At 40.9% G+C, this 21,729-nt stretch overlaps 2 protein-coding genes and 1 long non-coding RNA gene across 4 annotated transcripts in view; 1 reads left to right on the top strand and 2 right to left on the bottom strand.

The window, feature by feature from the left end:
* Window positions 1-8,401, bottom strand: part of SPINK6 (serine peptidase inhibitor, Kazal type 6) — a 42,020-nt gene extending 33,619 nt beyond the window's left edge. For both annotated transcript variants that reach the window (XM_015472310.3, XM_015472312.3), the window contains exon 1: window positions 8,298-8,401. The gene's annotated coding sequence lies outside the window, so the exon portion shown is untranslated. The remainder of the gene's footprint in view (window positions 1-8,297) is intronic.
* LOC132345765 (uncharacterized) overlaps window positions 1-12,753 on the top strand; it is a 95,952-nt gene extending 83,199 nt beyond the window's left edge. Inside the window, exon 4 of the long non-coding RNA XR_009495288.1 lies at window positions 12,627-12,753. This is a non-coding gene — a long non-coding RNA (uncharacterized lncRNA). The remainder of the gene's footprint in view (window positions 1-12,626) is intronic.
* LOC112447524 (serine protease inhibitor Kazal-type 14-like) lies at window positions 7,294-11,842 on the bottom strand. Its single transcript, XM_059888854.1, has 5 exons — window positions 11,803-11,842; window positions 10,694-10,743; window positions 10,413-10,549; window positions 9,424-9,464; window positions 7,294-7,334 (listed from the first exon to the last, which is right to left on the bottom strand). The coding sequence occupies exons 1-5, from the start codon at window positions 11,840-11,842 to the stop codon at window positions 7,294-7,296; spliced, it is 309 nt and encodes a 102-aa protein (XP_059744837.1).
* Window positions 12,754-21,729: the final 8,976 nt, after the last annotated feature.

Genomic DNA, 21,729 nt, shown 5'->3' with positions numbered 1-21,729 from the left:
TTCTTTGGAAGGACTGATGGTGAAACTGAAACTCCAGTACTTTGGCCACCTGATGCAAAGAACTGACTCATTGGAATAGACCTTGATGCTGGGAAAGACTGAAGGTGGGAGGAGAATGGGATGACAGAGCATGAGATGGTTGGATGGCATCACCAATGCAATGGACATGAGTTTGGGTAAATTCCGGGAGTTGGTGATGGACAGCGAGGCCTGGTGTGCTGCAGTACATAGGGTCACAAAGAGTCAGACTCGACTGAATGACTGAACTGAACTGATGATCCTAGCATAATTTTCTTAATTGTTTTGGGTTTATTTTCTGTAAGTAAATAAACTTACAGAAAATAAACTTTCAACTTTATTTTTCCTTCTCTTGTGTTTCCTGCCTAAAGAAGTTCCTTTAGCATTTGTTGTAAAGCTGGTTTGGTAGAGCTGAATTCTCTTAATTTTTGCTTGTCTGGAAAACTTGATTTCTCCATCAAATCTGAAGGAGAGTCTTGCTGGCTAGAGTATTCTTGATTGTAGGTTCTTCCTTTTTATCACTTTAAATATATCATACCATTCTCTTCTGGCTGGTAGAATTTCCATTGAGAAATCAGCTGATAGCCTGATGGGAGTTACCTGGTGTGTTATTTGTCATTTTTCCCTTGTTACTTTTACTATTTTATCTCTGTCTTTAATTTTTCTGTTTGGTGTGTGTCTTGGTGCATTTCTCCTTGGGTGTATTCTTCCTGGGACTCTCTGCTTCCTGGACTTGGTTGACTATTTCCTTTCCCATGTTCAGGAAGTTTTCAGCTAATATCTCTTCAAATATTTCCTCAGGTCCTTTCTCTCTCTCTCCTCCTTCTGGGACCCCTATAATGTGAATAGATCCCAGAGGTCTCTTAGGCTGTATTCATTTCTTTTCACTCTTTTTTCTGTATTCTGTTCTGTGGCAGTGATTTCCACCATTCTGTCCTCCAGGTCATTTATCCATTCCTCTGCCTGTTATTCAGCTATTGATTCCTTCTAGTAGTAGTATTCATCTCTGTCTGTTTGTTCTTTAGTTCTTGTAGGTCTTTGGTAAACATTTCTTGCATCTTCTCAGTCTTTGCCTCCATTCTTTTCCTGAGATCCTGGATCATCTTCACTGTCATTATTATGAATTCTTTTTCTGGAAAGTTGCCTATCTCCACTTCATTTAATTGCTTTTCTGGGATTTTATCTTGTCCCTTCATCTGTGACGTAACTTGCTGCTTTTTCCTCGTGGTTAACTTACTGGATGCTTGGGGCTAGTGCACTGGGATGACCCAGAGGGATGGTATGGGGAGGGAGGAGGGAGGAGGGTTCAGGATGGGGAACACATGTATACCTGTGGTGGATTCATTTTGATATTTGGCAAAACTAATACAATTATGTAAAGTTTAAAAATAAAATAAAATTTGAAAAAAAAAAAGGTTTTTGTTTTAGCAGTGGTATGACTGTGCTTCTTGCTTCTTCTGTCTGCCCTCTGATGAATGAGGCTAAGAGCTTGTGTAAGCTTCCTGATGGGAGGAACTGGCAATGGGAAGAACTGGGTCTTGCTCTGGTGCTCAGGGCCTTGCTCAGTAAAGCTTTAATACAATTATCTGCTGATGGGTGGGTTTGCACTTCCTCCCTGTTGCTTGGCCTTAGGCTACCCAGCCTTGGGGTCTACAGGCTCTATGGTAAGGTTGATGGAGAACTCCAAGGGGGTTTACACCAAGGGGGACCTTTCAGTGCCCCTGTCCCTATGGTGAGCCCCTGCCAACCTGTGCCTCCACAGAAGGTCCTCCAAAATTAGCAGGTAATTTTGGTTCTGTCTCCTGTGGAGTCACTGCTCCTCTCCTCTGAGTCTCAGTTCAGTTCAGTTCAGTTGCTCAGTCGTGTCTGACTCTTTGCGACCCCATGAATTGCAGCATGCCAGGCCTCCATGTCCATCACCAACTCCCGGAGTTCACTCAGACTCATGTTCATCAAGTCAGTGATGCCATCCAGCCATCTCATCCTCTGTCATCCCCTTCTCCTCCTGCCCCCAATCCCTCCCAGCATCAGAGTCTTTTCCAATGAATCAACTCTTCGCATGAGGTGGCCAAAGTACTGGAGTTTCAGCTTTAGCATCAGTCCTTCCAAAGAAATCTCAGGGCTGATTTCCTTTAGGATGGACTGGTTGGATCTCCTTGCAGTCCAAGGGACTCTCAAGAGTCTTCTCCAACACCACAGTTCAAAAGCACCAATTCTTTGGCACTCAGCTTTCTTCACAGTCCAACTCTCACATCCATACATGACTAGTGGAAAAACCATAGCCTTGACTAGATGGACCTTTGTTGACAAAGTAATGTCTCTGCTTTTGAATATGCTATCTAGGTTGGTCATAACTTTCCTTCCAAGGAGTAAGCATATCTCTGAGTCTAGGTACATGCAAAATTTTGTTTATGCCCTCCAAGACTGTAGTCTCTGTTTCCCACAGTCCTCTGTAAGGCCTATAATCAAATCCTGCTGGCCCTCAAGGCCAGATTCCATGAGGATTACCAGTCCCTTGTCAGATCCCTAAGCTGGGAAGGCTCATTGGGGTTCAGAATCTTCACAATAGTGCAAGAATTTCTTTGGTATTATTGTTCTCCAGTCTGTGGATCACCCCTCCAGTGGGTGTGGAATTTGATTTTATTGTGATTGTGCCCCTCTTACCATCTCGCTGTGGCTTTGTCTTAGTCTTTGGATCTGGGATATATTTTTTGGTGGGTTCAAGCATCCTCCTGTCGATGGCTGTTCAATAGCTAGTTGCAATTTTGGTGTTCTTGCTGGAGGAGATGAGCACACGTCCTTCTAATCTGCCATCTTGGACCAGAAGCCCTTGACTTTTTTGAAAAAATCTGTTTACTAGCTTATTTGAGTGATTACTTTCCAATTTTGATTTTTCTATAGATTCTTCTTTTCTATTTAGAGAAGACCTTTTGATATTTATTTTATTAATAGAATTGACATAGTATTGTATTCTTTTAGGTTTTGCTTGTCTTGGAAATTCTTTATTTCTCCATCTTTTCTGAATGATAATCTTGCTGGGTAGAGTATCCTAGGTTGCAGATTTTTCTCTTTTAGTACCTTGACTATATCTCACCACTCCCTTCTGACCTTCATAATCTTATAGGGATTCCGTTGTAATTAACTTTGTTTTTCACTTTGTAGCCTTTAGAATCCTCTTTGTTTTTAACTTTTGCTATTTTTATTATAGGATGTCTTGTGTAGATCTGTTTGGGTTTATCTTGCTTGGGACTCTCTATGCTTCCTGTATATGGATATCTGTTTCCTTCTTTAGGTTTGGAAAGCTTGGGGCCATAATTTCTTCAAACACATTTTCAACCCCCTCTTCTCCTCCTAGAATCCCTATTCTGCATAGATTGGCACACTTTAAATTATCCCATAGGTCTCTTACATTGCTTTCATTTCTTTTTTTTTTATTTGACTTTATGTCTTCTGTTCTGATTGATAATTTCCATTATTCTGTCTTGTGTGTGTGTGTGTGTGTGTGTGTGTGTGTGTGTGTGTGTGTGTGCACGTGCGTGCTTCAGTCATGTCCGAATCTTTGGAACTCCATGGACTGTTGCCTGCCTAGGCTTCTCTGTTCATGGGACTCTCCAGGAAAGAATACTGGAGTGGTTGCCACGTTCTCCTTCAGAGGATCTTCCTGACCCAGGGATCAAACCTGTGCCTCCTGCATTGCAGGTGTATTCTTTACTCACTGAGCCACCTGGGAATCCCATTCTATCTTGCAAATCACTTATTTATTCTTCTGCATTATTCAGTCTGCTGTTTTTTGCATTTAGCTCAGCTACTATCTCTGAGAATGAACACTGTAATTTTTCTTGGTTCCTTTTTATAGTAATCTGCATTTCTATCATTAATCCTTAATTCCTTCAGTATTTTCATTATCTCCTCTTTGACCTCAGTGTCTGTTAGGGAAGTTCTTTTAGGGAACTATATTCTTTTAGGGAAGTTCTCTTGATATTTTAATTGGGAGTGGTTCCTCTTCTTCATTTTACTTACATATCTCTTGCTGTATGAGTTTGAGAGAAACTCTTATCTCCTGTGGTCTTGGAGGGCTATTTTTATTTAGGAGCATTCCTGTGTAGATTTAATATTTTTTAATGCAAGGACTCCTTTTAGTGTGGGTGCCTACCACCTCTTTCCTCTGTGTCTGCTGGCTGTTATCCCCTTGATAGGAGATGTGACTCATGTGGTGCTGACAAGACCCTGCACAGGATATCTAGCAGGGCCTCCTCTTTGTTCTGTGGTTGTCACTGCCCTGTCAGGGGCTGGGTCTATTCCCTAGCTGTTGGAGTAGAGGCTCCCAGATCTGTTTCTGAGCTGCATTTCTTAGCTGTGGTGTGAGGTAGGTGGGATTGGAGTGCTCCCACTGGGAAATGAGCCACTGAGTATTCCTCTGCCAGATCTGTTCACTGATGAGCGTGCTCTGTGGTGAAACCTGTCATGCATTGTTCAGGCTCACAAAGTACTGTTGGCACTGCCGTTGGCCCTTGCCTCAACCATGGGAGTGCCAGCATTTGGCCCTGGTGTCCCTAAGGCATTGTTTCACAAGGCCACCAGTGCAGATGCACTGAAGGCCAGTCCCAGGACTGTAGTAGTCATGCATGTGAACCCACTGTGGCCCACAGCAGCTAAAGCCAGCTCCGTACCAGCTACTGGAGCACCTGTTGTCCACTTGGATGTCTTGCAGGTGCTGCATTTACAGAGCCAGTGGTGGAGCTGTAAATCTGAGGCTTACATAGTCACAGAGAGACATTTTGGCCTTGCTTCCTAGATTGTGCAATCCCTTGGACTTAGCCATGGTTTTAGCCCTGCCTTTGTGCTTAGGCAACCAACCGGCATTTGCTTCCAGAACGCACCAAGGTGACATCTGGGATGTGGGAGCCTGCTGAAGTGGGAGCGCTTAAGGCAGTGGCTGGGGCTTGCTGTCCCATGGAGGCAGGGATGACATGTGGAGAAAGAAGCTGCTAAGGCAGCCCCACCTCGCTTTTTGCACGCCACTTTACAGTGGTGCTTTGCTTCTATGGCAGTCAGGTGCTGTTTCCACCCAGACTCCTGGTTGCAGACATACCACACTCCAGCCCCTTCAGGCTGTCTTCACACAGCCAACAGCAGTCCTCCCTGGGTCTGTCCTCTCAACCCCAATTTCAGCACCCAGACCCCACCTGTACCAGCAGATGCATGTCTCAGGCTCGGATGTGCAGGGCAGTGGCATGACTGTGTATGTCTCTCTTTGTTCTACCTGTCATAAACTAGTTGTAGTGCTCTCTGAGCTTCTGAAGCTCTCTTTCTGTCCTGGCTGATCTCCCTGCGGGTGAGGGGTCTTCCTGAGATGCAGGGAGCTTTCTTCTTTTTAAGCTCCCTCCCAGAGGTTCAGGTCTTGTCCTGCTTCCTGTCTCTCTCTCTCTCTCTCTTTTTTTTTCATTCATCCTTCCTGGTTACATGGAGCTCTTCCTTGTCCTTTCAAGTGTTTGAGATCTGCTAGTGTTCAGTAGGTGTTCTGTAAGAATTGTTCCATTTGTAGATGTATTTTTTGATGTATTTGTGAGAGGAGGTGAGTTCCATGTCCTTCTAGTCCAGCATCCTGACTGGAGCTCTGTATTATCATCATTTGAAGTGGTGAGAAGTATGTAGCTGATTGAGCATTAGTAACTTGCCACTAAATCACATTATTGGTATGCGATGCATTGGCCATGAAGTGAAGAAGTGAAGTCACTCAGTCGTGTCTGACTTTTTGCGACCCTGTAGACTGTAGCCTACCAGGCTCCTCTGTCCATGGGATTTTCCAAGCAAGAGTACTAGAGTGGGGTGCCATTTCCTTCTCCAGGGGATCTTCCTTATCCAGGGTTTGAACCCAGGTCTCCCGCATTGTAGACAGACGCTTTACTGTCTGAGCCACTAAGGAAGTCCAGGTCTCATCAAAGTTGTTGATTTAAACAGAAGTGTTTTACTGCCACCTTATGGGCAAATAAGGTGCCACCAGAGCTTCCCCGGTGGCTCAGAGGTTAAAGCGTCTGCCTGCAATATGGGAGACCTGGGTTTGATCCCTGCGTCCGGAAGATTCCCCTGGAGAAGGAAATGGCAACCCACTCCAGTATTCTTGCCTGGAGAATCCCATGGACGGAGGAGCCTGGTGAGCTGCAGTCCATGGGGTCGCATGGAGTCGGACACATCTGAGCGACTTCACTTTATGGGCAAATAGAGTTTGTTAACAAAGTCCTCCAAGTTGGGTATACAGTGCCTTTAGCAGATGAAAAAAGTGTCTTATAAGTCATACTAAGATGTTTGTATTATAACTCACAAAAATAGTGCTTTTTAAAACAGGTCATGTTTAAACCATTATAAAATAGAGGCAGGACTACGGATAGGAGAACAGGATGGAGGCTGAGGTAATAGTTATAAGAATATAAAAGTAACTCATGAAACATTTTGAATACTTGGACTAAATATATGCATTTAGTTTATGGGTTTAATTTATACTTAAGATGAAATAAGGACTAAACAAATTATATATTGAAACTGAGTTCAAGTGAGAAAGGACTTGAGTAGTAACATTAACTTTCAGTGACTCGAAGCATATGGAATATCACTTTTAGAAAGAAAAAAATAGCACTTATATTAGATTGATTTTAAAAATTCTGAGCCAGTGAAATTAAGATGTGTATATGATACCAAGAAAATGGATACAGTCTCATGGTATGAATATGTGAGCAATAATTATATTGGCAATGGAGATCATCAAACAGAGGAAGTGGGGATAGGTGAGAAGATAGCAAGGATGACCAACAATTAGAGGATAAAAAATAAGGGAACCATATAGAAGAAGGTCAAAATTCAAAACACTTTCCAGAGAGGGCAAGCAAAATAACACAGACAGTGGTTGTCAATGCAAGGAAGACCCTTTCATGTTGACAATGGTAGAGTATTTATGGAAATCATCATCTTTTAGGGCTTGCCCTGAAAGGAAGGAAGTCTTATATTTAGATAAATACGCTGAGTTTCTTTAATTTTTTTTGAAAATGTCTACTATCAAATGACAGAAAAAAATACTATTACGGAATTTTTTTTTGCTGTTGTATGTAGCAAATTTAAGTAAATGTATTATTTACTGGGGTGTGGGGGGAATTGTATTATTGCAGAGGACAAACTTATGCTTCAGGGTCCTTAGAAAAAGTAAAATAATGACATTGTATTCTAGGCTTTAGAAGGTTTCCGATTAAAACATGAAGATAAAAATAAACCTGACTTCTACTTTCAGATAATATAGAGTAAGAGAAACCAGTTATACTGTCTACCTGAAAAGACAAAAAATTAGACAAAATATATGAAACAACGACACTGTCTAGTCAGGCAAAGAAGAGTGCTGAAACTTGGGAGATAGGAAACAAATACGGCAAGCCCTGTGGTTGGCCTTGGTTTCTGCACTGTGAGAGATCTTAGGGAGAGGAAAGAGGGACTCTGATAGGGCAGGTGGGTTACCTGAATTGGGAAGATAGAGCAGAGAGGAGAGAGACCAGATTGGCTGTAGCTTGTGGGACCACAGCCCTGGAGAGTCGGACAGAAAGCACATCAGATTACTGATGTGTGCTTGTGTGTGAGGAAACTACCCAGGGCTAAGAAATAACTGCCAGAGAGGATTAGTGATATCAGAGCCTGGTCTCATTCAGGGATGGTAATGGTGCTTGTTCCTATTGGCCAGACCAGAAAGCCTTATAATCCACCGTGCCTCGAGTAGAGTCCTCCACAGTGTCTTGCCTCAGTAATGAGAAGTAATTAGCCCACTTAATGAATACTGCACTGACCCATCTAACTCTAAAAAGCAAAATTTCAGAGGATCTTAGTATTTCCAAGCAACTGAGCTATATCTCATACAAAGCTCAATAATAATTCTAAACATACCAAAGTGTTCAGAACCAAGCAATGTAAAATTCATAATATCTAGTATCCTAAAATATTACCTATAACAAGAAGAGAAGTAGCCAACTCAAAATGGACACAGATAATAGAATTAGAAGATAAAGTCATAAAAACAGTTATTGTAACTGCATACCAGATATTTTAAAAGTTATAAACATGGAAGATATAAATCAAACTTGTAGAGATAAAAATTAAAATGAGATAAAAAAATTAAAATGAGCTGAAAAAAATTAAAATGAGATGAAAAAGCTACTGAATGGCATTAATTGCAGATCAATGACTACAGAAGAAAAGATTTATGAACATGAAATCAAAGCAATAATGTTGGGAAATAATCCTACCTGGAGTTCTTGGTGTTCCTGTATAGCCCAGGAGTCAGAGCAGTGGACACTGATACTCTGTAAAGGTAGAGACTCTCTTATATTTCCCAGAGCTGTTTGCTTTTCCTATTTTAAAGATGACAGGCCTAAGGTGATTGCTTCCTTTTTACTGGATCCACGTGTCCCCATCTAATCAGCATGGTAGTTAAGGTCAGAGAGCCAACAGACCATATAAATAATCTGATAATAATCTTATAGGATGTTCAGAATCAAAAGCGATACTGTTTCCCAGGCCAATAGGGAGCGAGCTGCTGAGGGAAAGAGAGTGTATATTAGTCTTTTTTTTCTGTATTAAGTGTGTATGTGTGTCTGTGTGAAAGAGAGAGAGGCAGATAGAGAGAGAAAAAGGATTGAACCCAAAGAACAATGTCCCCATATGTTTCAGAGGTTAAAATGTGTCAAGAGAACTTAAGAAAAAGACCAATGATCTTTTTCTTAAGATCAAAGACCAATGAACTTAAGAAAAGACCAATGGATACTATTAATGTAGACCTCCTTCTATGAAGAAAAGAGAGGGGTGGTGAAATTGTAGGGCCCTGTCTACCTAAGCCAGACGTGCATGAATGACTCTGCTTCAAGGCTGAGTCTGAAAGTGAGATTGTTTAATATGGAAAGGAGGTAACAGGAATGGCCATGACGAGCACAACACCCCATATTTCCTATTAATTTTTTTTAATGCCAAAGGAATATGGAAGAAATTTCTGTTGTGTTCTTGGGAAACAACCAGGAGCCTTCACATAGATTACTCCATGGTTTACAGTATCAGAGATCTGATTAAGCTCTGTTTGTTATTGACCTTTGGCTCAAATGTTCATTGTGTTCTACTTCTGAGACTTGAGACACAGATCTGGCCCCCAAGTTAAATGAGACTTTCAGTAATGTTTGTTTATTAGGGCGAATATGAAAGGCAATGAATCAATGAGGGGAGAAGTCTAAAGAAGGACTCTAACTACCTGATATAAGCTCAGTGGGGCAGTTTTCTGTCACTAAGAACACATGCAAGGAGGGGTGAGGTGGAGGAGAAGGATTTTCTCAATGGAAAGAATATGAAAGTTCTTCTTTTCACTTCCAAGTCCACTCAGCTCACATTGTCCATCATGTAGAAGTCTAATTTTCCCCTGAGATTTCCTAAAGAAAGAATCAGAATAAGTATTTTATTAATATAATTTTCAGAACTACAAAAATACTTGTAAAATTATATGTCGCCCTTATTTTATATTTGAGGAAACTAAAAGCATAAAGGATATTGACTATAGACAAAATCCAGGTTATTGGATTCCCTACTCTGTTATCTTCCCATCATGCTAGATGCCACTGCAGATATTATGCCCTATACTATAATCTCTCTGAAAATAAGTTATTTAATCAGACCTGAGCTTGTAATATATGAGGCATATCAGTCTTCAACTTATTCTATCAATACTCTTACACTTTGGCTGAATTCCTCATGGCCTAGAGTTTACATATTCCTGCCGTTGCCCTTTGTGAAAATTGCAAAATTATTATTGAATAGAGGCCTCCAGTCTCATGCCATGGGAAGAGTTTTTCTCCATGAAAACTGGACTGTCTTATACAGAGATCAATTCTGAAGCCCCACGTTTTATGAGAACTCAGAGTCTAATCACTGATAATCATGTCCCATAAATCCAAAGACTAAACACTGACTCTTTACCAAAGGACCCAAACTTTATGGTCACCTTATCCTAGCTCAGAATTTCAGACACATGAGGTTGAAGATATCTGAAAGAAGGAAACTACAACTTATCTTAAAACCAAAGAATTTCAAGGACTCAAAGGGATATTTGAAGCTTCAAGTGAGAATAAATCTATCAGTTGGTTTATGGGAATGTGAGGGCTGAGAGAAGAGCCCAGCAAACACTCCTGAGTATAGTGAGTCTGCTTTCTACTCAAGTGTGCTTTGTGTTACCATGTGTTCTCCTGAATAGGGGCTGATTATTATCTGAGCATACTGGAGCAAATTCCTGGCTTCATAGCTGTTGTACTTTGTAGAAGAGGTTGATAGTAATTGCCTTGGACTAAGCTTTTTTGTTGTTCTTTTCTCCCAGTAGTACTCACATACTCTCAACACACAAGATGCATGGGTCGTCATAGGTTATCAAATTGTTGCCACAGATAGGTTGATATAAACCAGGGCAGGGATTCACTGTTCCCTGGAACCAACTGAAGTCTACTTTCTTATATGGACATTTCACCTGAAATTGAGTTGAAAAGAATGATACAATTAGAATCACACTCATAGAGACCTCTGGACTTTACTAGGAAAATTCAAACGTGGGATCATAACCCAGTCTGACAGCAGCTCTCCAGCTCCACTTTCGCAAAGCATGTGGACAAACCAGGTATGTCCTTTCAGCTAACAACGCAATGCCCTCCTTGTCAGGATCTCCTGAAAGGAACAGAGAAAGGACGCCTGCTGTGTTCTACTGGGAAACGAAAGTGTGTGTAAACAGGACAGATTTGGGAAATTTAGCTTCTCAGTTCAGTTCAGTTGCTCAGTCATGTCCGACTCTTTGCAACCCTATGGACTGCAGCATGCCAGGCTTCCCTGTCCATTACCAACTTCTGCAGCTTGCTCAAACTCATGTCCTTCGAATTGGTGATGCCACCCAACCATCTCATCCTCTGTCATCCCTTCTCCTTTTGCCTTCAATCTTGCCTAGTATCAGGGTCTTTTCTAATGAGTCAGTTCTTCATATCAGGTGCCCAAAGTATTGGAGTTGCAGCTTTAGCATCAGTCCTTCCAATGAATATTCAGGACTGATTTCCTTTAGGATGGACTGGTTTGATCTCCTTGCAGTCCAAGGTACTCTCAAGAGTCTTCTCCAACACCACAGTTCAAAAGCATCAGTTCTTTGGTACTCAGCTTTCTTTATGGTGCAGCTCTCACATCCATACATGACTACTAGAAAAACCATAGCCTTGACAAGACAGACCTTTGTTGACAAAGTAATGTCTCTGCTTTTTAATATGCTATCTAGGTTGGTCATAACTTTCCTTCCAAGAAGCAAATGTCTTTTAATTTCATGACTGCAGTCACCATCTGCAGTGATTTTGGAGCCCCCCAAAATAAAGTCTGTCACTGTTTCCATTGTTTTCCCATCTATTTGCCATAAAGTGATGGGACCAGATGCCATGATCTTAGTTTTCTGAATGTTGAGTTTAAAGCCAACTTTTTCACTCTTCTCTTTCACTTTCATCAAGAGGCTTTTTAGTTCTTCTTTGCTTTCTGTCATAAGTGTGGTGTCATCTGCATATCTGAGGTTATTGATATTTCTCCCAGAAATCTTGATTCCAGCTTGTGTTTCTTCCAGCCCAGCATTTCTCATGATGTACTCTGCATACAAGTTAAGTAAGCAGGGTGACAATATACAGCCTTGACGTACTCTCTTTCCAATTTGGAACCAGTCTGTTGTTCCATGTCTGGTTCTAACTGTTGCTTCTTGACCTGCATACAGAATCCTGTCATTAAGCTCTTTTAATTGCATTTCGCTGCACATAAAGAATTTCTTCTTATTATGGGCTGAAAGACCCTTTGTGATCTGTCACCTCCTGACTTTTCCAACCTTGCTTTATACCACCTTGCTCTTTGCTATTCCCCTGTTTTTTTGCTTCAAATGCTCCATAGCCCCTCCATCTCAGAGTCTTGTGGTTTGTCACAACCACCCCATCAAATGTATTCTCTTTTTCCTTGAACCTAAACTGATTCTAGGGCTTCCCAGGTGGCTCATTGGTAAGGAATTTGCCCACAAATTCAGGAGATGCAGGTTAGATCCCTGGGTTGGGAAGATCCCTCGGAGAAGGAAATGGCAACCCACTCCAGTATTCTTACCTGGGGAAATCCCATCAACAAAGGAGCCTGGTAGGCTACAGTCCATGGGGTTGCAAAGAGTCAGACACAACCAAACAAGAACATGAGTTATTCTACCTTCAGAGCTCAGGTTATGACCTACTTTCTCAGAGATATTTCTCAAAATACAATTCCAACTTTCCATTCTCTTTAATACCTCTAATCAGTGTACAATAAAGCATTTGTATAATTATTTGACTAACTGCACACCGCAAAGAACTGTAAGTCCATAACAGTTAAGTCTGTGTCTGATTAGACTAACCTTTATGTGAGCAGCACATATATTGGCACTTAATCATTGCCCTTAAATATGTGCAAAGTGAATAAGATATAAAATAGTTCAAACAGAATGAATATAATCAAATAATAGCAAGAGTAGCTAGTACCATCTGTAAATACAGCTTTTTTTTCCCTCTTTACAGTAGGATGTATATATTCCTCCTGTTTTAAAGAGAATATGAGCCTGTTCATGGAGAGCGGACGTGCATTCATCTGTTGTGCGATGTAGCTGCTCCTTCACTCTGTTCCAACCTCACAAGTCTCCAATGACTCAAGTAGGTAAATGCTCCTCACTGCTCTCTGCCTGGGTGACTCCTTTTCTCCGTCACATCTGATATCCCCATGCCCAAGAAGCCTTCACTGATCACATTGTGGACTGTAGTATCTCTACTTTCAGTAGATATTCTCTGTTGTACCATCCTATTTTATTTACAAAATTTACTGCAAATAACAGTCCCTCTCTTTCTGTTTTCTAGCTATTTGTAAACTTCATGAGAGAAGGGAATATGTCTTTTTTTCCCTCAGTATTGTATCCTAGGGCACAGCACAGATGATAAATATTTCTTAAACTAAGAAAGAATGAGTAAGTTTATTTTTGTTTGTAAATTGATGGACAAGTGAAGGACTATTCTTACTGGCAACCTTCAGAAGAGGAAAACTCTAAGACTGAACTCTGTGAGACTAAAGTGTAATCCTGGACTGATTCTACAGATTCTTTGGCTGGAGTTATAGCCCCTGATAGGTTCAGCACTCTGGGTCCCCTGAAGGCTAATGAATGAATGTGAATGAATGTGAAGTCGCTCAGTCATGTCCAACTCTTTGCGACCCCATGGACTGTAGCCTACCAGGGTCCTCTATCCATGGGATTTTCCAGGCAATAGTACTGGAGTGGATTGCCATTTCCTTCTCTAAGGGATCTTTCCAACCCAGGGATCGAACCCGGGTCTCCCGCATTGTAGACAAACACTTTACCGTCTGAGCCACCAGGGAAGTCCCCCCTGAAGGCTAAGCTGCCCTCAAAGCATCTTTGGCACCAGTCAACTCATGAATCGGAGAAGGCAATGGCACCCCACTCCAGTACTCTTGCCTGGAAAATCCTATGGACAGAGGAGCCTGGTGGGCTGCAGTCCATGGGGTCACGAAGAGTTGGACATGACTGAACGACTTCACTTTCACACATTGGAGAAGGAAATGGCAACCCACTCCAGTGTTCTTGCCTGGAGAATCCCAGGGACAGGGGAGCCTGGTGGGCTGCCGTCTATGGGGTTGCACAGAGTCGGACATGACTGAAGTGACTTAGCAGCAGCAGCAGCAGCAACTCATGAATGCATTTTTTTTTAAGAAGTAAAATTTAAAATTTACTAGTGAGGCTAAAGCTTCAAGTGAAAAAGCTTGTAAAATGAAGGAGTACAGGAACACTAATCCACACCAAAAAAACAAAACAATCTTTCATTTCTCCATTTCCCCCATTTATTAAACATTTATTTTACCTCACAGTATATTCAGTACTCAGAAGCATAGCTGAAAATGAAAAAGGTACCTCCATCACTTTGCCCTCATACAAGTTGGAAACAGAATCTGAGGCTCTGTTCAGAGATAGGCTTTTCCTTCACATATCCTCAGTCTATATCTCAGAGTTGGCGTTTGCCATTCACACTCCTCTAGGCATTCTCTGCAACTTATAGGGCAGTTAGGAGCATACTCTTAATCAAACTGCAATCCCCTCCAGAGAAGAAACCATGCAGTGCTCAAATCTGTGGGCATGTAAGAACCTGCCATGCCCCCTGGCAACTGCCAGTGTCCACAAGCATTTTCCAGGCACTGCGGAGGGTTCCGTGGTGTACCCGTGACCAAGTCTCAGCTTGGGTCCTGGTTGGGATTACTCATCTATGGGCTCCTCTACCTACAGCATGCCTGCCCCTTTCATGTGTCTGAACCTTGAAGAACATCACTTGCCTCAGTAAAGTTCTAAGTAATTCCAAACAAAACTCAGATTAGAGTTTCGTTCCTAGGGAATTTGAAGGAAGATTACCTTAATATTTCCATGTGGTAGCCACCAGCGTGGAGGGCCTGAAACCATAACACATGAAAATAGTTACAGAATCTAGTGTCTCATAAGTCATATAGCCTTAATCTGTTGACAGAATGTAGTTCTAATGTAGTACCAAGAAAGCATGCAACAATGAAAACATTGTTTCATTTATACATATATTCATTCATTTTCTTAAAATGTGGGATAACTCTTCTACTCCTGGTAGATAATCAGCAGAGGACTCTACAGATGCATCACTACCAGTTAGTGTACCAGCTAATTGCTTTGATTAACTAATTAGCCGGGGCTTGAGAAGATTCAGAGCTGACAGCCAGTATATGAAAGAAATCAAGAAATGCTAGAAAAATTTTTATAATTATTTGTTTAATTGATTGATTGCTTTACAATATTGGTTTGATTTCTGTCATACATCAACATGAATAAACCATAGGTATACATATGTCCCCTCTCTCTTGAATCTCCCTCCCATCTCCCACCCTTCCCCACCCCTCTAGATTATTACAGAGTCCCAGTTTGAGTTCCCCGAGTTGCACAGCAAATCTCCATTGGCTGTCTATTTACATATGGTAATGCATATACTCCCATGCTACTCTCTTCATTCATCTCACCCTCTCCTTATGCTCCCCTGCCCTTGTCCACAAGTCTGTTCTCTATGTCTGCATCTCCATTACTGCCCTGCAAATAGGCTCAACAGTACCATCTGTATAGATTCCATATACATGTGTTAATGTATGATATTTGTTTTTCTTTCTGACTTATTTCACTCTCTCTAATAGGCTCTGGGTTCATCACATCATTAGAACTGACTCAAATGCATTTCTTTTAATGACTGAGTAGTATTCTGTTGTATGTGTGTGTGTGTGTGTGTGTGTGTGTACCACAGCTTCTTTATCCATTCGTCTGTCAAGGGACATGTAGAACATGGATTCCTTCCATGTTCTAGCTGTTGTAAATAATAATGCTACAGTGAACGTTGAGGTACATTTGTCTTTTTCAATTTTGGTTTCCTCAGGGTATATGCCTAGAAGTGTTGTTGCTGGGTTGTATGATGATTTTATGCCTAGTTTTTTTTTTTTTTTTTTAAAGAATCTCCATACTGTCTTCTATAGTGACTGTATCAATTCACATTCCCACCAGCAGTGCAAGAATGTTCCCTTTTTGCCACATCCTCTCCAGTACTTGTTCTTTGTGGATTTTTTGATGATGGCCATTCTGACCGATGTGAGGTGATATCTCACTGTAGTTTTGATTTGTATTTCTCTAATAATGAGTGATGTTGAGCATCTCATGTGTTTATTAGCCATCTCTGTGTCTTCTTTGGAGAAATGTCTGTTTAGGTTTTTTGCCACTTTTTGATTGGGTTGTTTGTTTTTCTGGCATTGTATGAACTGCTTGTATATTTTGGAAGTTAATCCTTTGTCAGTTGTTTCATTTGCTATTATTTTCTCCCATTCTGAGAGCTATCTTTTCACCTTGCTTATGGTTTCCTTTGCTGTGCAAAAGCTTATAAGTTTAACTAGGTCCCACTTCTTTATCTTTGTTTTTATTTTCTTTGTTTTATTTCAGGAGGTGGGTCATAAAGAACCTTGCTATGATTTATATCATACAGTGTTCTGCCTATATTTTCCTCTAAGAGTTTTTTAGTTTCTGGTCTTATGTTTAGGTCTTTAATCCATTTCAAGTTTATCTTTGTGTATGGTATTAGGAAATTTCAAGAAATGCTGGAATTTTAAAGAGATCTTTTAACCCCTTCCCATTATCTTATGAATTGCCCAAGAATTCATGACAGATATGGGAAAAAACTAAGCTCTTCAATCCTTGAAGCCAGATTTCCCTACATGACTTCTCTAAAAAGGACACAAAAGATAATTACCCACTCAAATATATGGCAAAAATTTTTTTAAAGTTATGAATTTTTGTGGTGCACTGTGGTGGAGGCTTATTGCCAGTCACTTTCACGTGTTACTTCACCCAGTCACACACACACATCATCCCCGTGAGTTAGGTCTCATAATTTGCATTAACAGGTGGGAAAGTTAAGGCCCCTGCCCTTTGACCCAGGGCCTTTTTTTTTTTTTAATCACACTTCATTGTATCTTTCTCCATAGATACAGATACATAAACATAGTAAAATGAAACACTTAAATAAAAATGTAAGTAAGAATTTCAAAGCATTGTCTTTCAGATTATAATGTCAGAACCCAGCAATCAACCTTATTACATCCCTGCCCAAAACAGCTGCCTTACTCACCAGAAGGTAACGCCAAATATATTGGGATAAAGAACAGTTGTGAGCAGAGTACTTCAAAGGGTATGGCCATTTGCCCTCCTGGCATGTCCTCAAAGTGATGCTCTGAGATGTTGTTTCAGGATGGTGTTACCTTTTGATGCAGTCACCAAAGAAAGGGTTACCAGGATATTGAGACCACTTTTGAAGTGAATATTCATCTCCAGTCTACCCATTGCATGCTAATTCCCCAAGGACAAATGCTCAGGAAAAGTTAAACTTTGACTAGTCATAAATAAATATAGAGCTCTCAGTGACAGATCTGTGACTACTTAGAAGTAAATGAGAGGATACTGTTTGGGAATAATTGTATTATTTTAGTATGGAGATATTTTAAGTGTATTGAACAGGCATCTTACCTGATGATTCTCTCTCTCTCTCTCTTTTTTTTTGTTGTTGTTTGAGAGGATACAAAGAAAATGATGAGGCTGCTAGAGCCTTCTAGAAAAAAGAGCTTCTTAATAGAGGAAGCAGATCTGTACGCAGTCATAAAGCTGAGATTGTCTCTTGGGATTAAGACAGAGATTTGTAATACAGCAAATCCAGGCCTACTTGGCTGTGCTGAGAATCTTCTGGCTTGGAAAGCTAAACTCTCTTGGAGCATTCTGAGAGAGTGCATAGGGAGAAAAAAAGAATTATCCCCATAGGAATAAAAGCTATTTTCCTCCATACACAGAAAGGGAGAATGCAGTGAGCAAATCCTCCCTCGGGGTTGCTTGTCTTGAAGCAGCCTTTCCAACCCTAGAGAATGGTGTGTGGCGGTTCCAGGGTTGACTAAGGACCACACTGAACTCTCCCCATCTTCCTAATTCTGCAAAAGTGAGCTAGTCCTCCCTACTGTCCCAGAGGCCTTAATCTCTGCTTTGTAGCATATGCTGATTATGTAATTTACATAAACTCTTTGCCTTTACGTTATGGTATGATATTTGTTATCAAATATCACTGAAATGTCTCTGAAGTACTCTACTCTCAAGGATGGCTGAAGGCTCTTGGCACTGTGTCCAGAGCTGTCTACTTGGCCTGCTTCTGAGTCAGTCTGTGACTCCATGTTTTGCCTAAGTGGACCCCCATCTCTTCCTGACGTCTTCCCTGGCTTCCTTCAGGAGAGGAGCTTCAACAGTGGAAGATCCAGGTGCACTAGAACACAACGCCCACTCTCCCTACAGCGTGTACCCAGGTTGACATACCTCAGAAAGGAAGAGAGATGTAATGTGCTCCTTTGTGGCTGATGCCTCTCCTTTAAGGAACATATGTTAGAGCCTCGAGAGGGGGATAGCATAGCTATGTAGGAGAGAGAAGGCACTGATGCCTTTTGTGCTGGGCTGAGCAGGCCCTGGGAGGCCAAACACTTAGTGTGAGTTAAAGGCAAACTCAGCAGGAGTTTGGGAAGGTACTGGGAAGGGAGCACTGAGATGTCTATCAGACTTGGCCAAGTGGGAGTCGGGGTTGGGAGGGAGGAGGTGAGAACAGATCACTGACCAGGGTAGCCCTGGGCAGGCAATCCAAAGAGGCAGGAGCAGAAGGAACATACCACAGAAAGGAGCATAGCAGAAAAAATATAGGATGTTCCACAGCAATAATTAGCACCTTTGGCCCGAATGAAAAAATGTAGCAACAGCTGAGAAAGAGAGGAGGCTGCAGTGACAGATTAGGTCTGTGGATGCCATTTGCAGTGGGTCCAGTATGTCCTGCAACATTCCAGACCTTTGCAGCTTTGTAACAGGGAAGATACCTTGTCATGGTGGGTTTCCTCCTGCTTTCTGAACTTCTTGCCTTTATGTAATGTTTTGTAAAAAAAAAACAATTCTTCTTATATCAAGGAAATACAAGTTTACTCTAGAAAATTCAGAAAGCAAAAATATTGGAAAAGAAGTAAAAGACAAGAAACCTCAAAACCCATAAATAACTGTGAAACATACACTGCATTGAATTGTATCATTCCAGTTTTGTCAAAAAAAAATATGTATATATGCATACACAGAGATGCACATATATATACATATTCTTGTCATATTTAATCAGATTTTTGTAGTATACATTATTTTCTGCTTTTTTGACCTAGAAATGTCTTGATGTTCAAATACAGTCATATAAAACATGAATTTAGATGCCTTGTATTGTGTTCTGTCACATATATGGATTTTTATTATATTAAAATTTTTCTATAGTTGCTCAACTAGGTTGATTCCAATTTCATTATTATTAGCAATGCTGGAATGAACAAATTTTTACTTACCCAAGTTTATTTGTCTCATTATTTTAATAAAACTTGACAATAAACCTACTGAAAACTTCCAGAAAGGACTTGGGTCACCTAAAATATGAAAAAAGTGGTTTTCATCCAACCTGTAGGCTCTGTTCTTGTAAGTCTAATATGGAACATTTTGGATATACCCTGTCACTTTCCTAAGTAAGTCATTCATCTTGCAGTACACAGAGGTAGAGGCACTCCATTGTTTAGAAAGAATTCTGGACTTAAAAGCTGAAAATCAAGTTACAACATTTTGTCACCATGAAAACTTAATTTCTCCTCTCTGGACAGAATTTTCTCATTTGCACAATGGGTTAATCAAACCTCCCCTAAGAAACTCTTTGGAGGTTTAAGTGAGCTAACATTTCATCAACTGGAAAACTGCCTGCCTCGGGCTACTGATATAGGCACAGATTCATTGCATTGTATAAATATTCAAGGGTAATAATCAGTGTGAAATTGCTTCCCACCTGAAAATAATAAATAATTGCCATTTTCACCTTTGCTTTGTCACAGATTTTTTTAGGTTTTTACAAAATGTCTTTCTTATTTTAATGTTAGTTGTTATTTATTATTTTGTTTAATTGTTTATTTTTAGCTGCATTGGGCCTTGTTGCAATGTGCAGGATTCTCTATAGTTGAGGCACACAGGCTCAGTAGTTGTGGTGCACAGGCTTAGTTGCTCTGCGGCATGTGAAATCTTCCTGGGACCAGGAATCAGACTCAAGTCCCTTGCTTTGGAAGACAGATTCTTAACCACTGGACCACCATGGAAGTCCCATGTCACAGATTTTGTTATTAGTAGAACATCACTGGTTAAATGAGTTCCCACAGGCTTTTGCTGTCTGGGATTCTGGTTTCTCAGGAGTTGTATGGGCATAGTACTTCCCTGGTGGCTCAGCGATAAAGACTCTGCCTGCAAGGTGGGAGACACGGGTTCAGTCCCAGGGTTGGGAAGATCCCCTGGAGAAGGAAATGGCAAACCACTCCAATATATCTATATGCACTCCAGTATCTGTCTTATCTGTCTCATTCTGACAAACAGAATGAAAACCACAATTACAGAAAATTAACCAAACCGATCACTTGGATCACAGCCTTGTCTTAACTCAGTGAAACTTTGAGCCATGCCGTATAGGGCTATCCAAGATGGACGGGGCATGGTGGAGAGTTCTGATAAAACATGGTCCACTGGAGAAGGGAATGTCTAACCACTTCATTATTCTTGCCTTGAGAACCCCATGAAGAGTATGAAAAGGCAAACATATAGGACACTGAAAGATGAACTCCCCAGGTCAGTAGGTACCCAATATGCTACTGGAGAAGAGTGGAGAAATAGCTCCAGAAGCAATGACGGGGCTCAGCCAAAGCGAAAGCAATACCCAGTTGTGGATATGACTGGTAATGGAAGTAAACTCCAATGCTGTAAAGAACAGTACTGCATAGGAACCTGGAAATGTTAAGTCAAAGAATCAAACAGGAGATGGCAAGAGGGAAAATCAGCATTTTAGGAAACAGTGAACTAAAATGGACTGGAACGGGCCAATTTGATTCAAATGACCAATATATCTACTACTGTGGGCAGGAATTCCTTAGAAGAAATGGAGTAGCCCTCATAGTCAACAAAAGAGTCTGAAATACAGCACTTGGATGCAATCTCAAACACCACAGAATGATCTCAGTTCATTTCCAAGGCAAACCATTCAATATCATGGTAATCCAAGTCTATGCCCTGACCAGTAATGCTGAAGAAGCTGAAGTTGAATGGTTCTATGAAGACCTACAAGACCTTCTAGAACTAACACCCCAAAAGATGTCCTTTTAATTATAGGGGAGTGGAATACAAAAGTAGGAAGTCAAGAAACACCTGGAGTAACAGGCAAATTTGGCCTTGGAATACAGAATGAAGCAGGGCAAAGGCCTGCCAAGAGAATCCACTGGTCATAGCAAACACCCTCTTCCAACAACAGAAGAGAAGACTTACACATGGATATCACCAGATGGCCAACACCAAAATCAGATTGATTATATTCTTTGCACCCAAAGATGGAGAAGCTCTATATAGTCAGCAAAAAACAAGACTGGAAGCTGACTGTGGCTCAGATCATGAACTCCTTATTGCCAAATTCAGACTTAAATTGAAGAAAGTAGGGAAAATCACTAGACCATTCAGGTATAACCTAAATCAAATCCCTTACAATTATATAGTGGAAGTAAGAAATAGATTTAAGGGATTAGATCTGATAGCCAGAGTGCCTGAAGAACTATGGATGGAGGTTCATGACATTGTACAGGAAGCAGGGATCAGGACCATCCCCAGGAAAAAGAAATGCAAAAAGGCAAAATAGTTGTCTGAGGAGGCCTTACAAACAGCTGCAAAAAGAAGAGAAGTGAAAGGCAAAGGAGAAAGGAAAGATATACCCATTTGAATGCAGAGTTCCAAAGAATAGCAAGGAGAGTTAAGAAAGCCTTCCTCAGTGATCAATGCAAAGAAATAGAGGAAAACAATAGAACAGGAAAGTCTAGAGATCTCTTGAAGAAAATCAGAGATACCAAGGGAACATGTCATGCAAAGATGGTCACAATAAAGGACAGAAATGGTATGGACCAAACAGAAGCAGAAGATATTAAGAAGAGATGTCAAGAATACACAGA

The sequence above is a fragment of the Bos taurus genome, chromosome 7 (assembly GCF_002263795.3).
Source record: "Bos taurus isolate L1 Dominette 01449 registration number 42190680 breed Hereford chromosome 7, ARS-UCD2.0, whole genome shotgun sequence".
Lineage (NCBI taxonomy): Eukaryota > Metazoa > Chordata > Mammalia > Artiodactyla > Bovidae > Bos > Bos taurus.
This window is presented reverse-complemented; position numbering and strand designations above follow the sequence as displayed.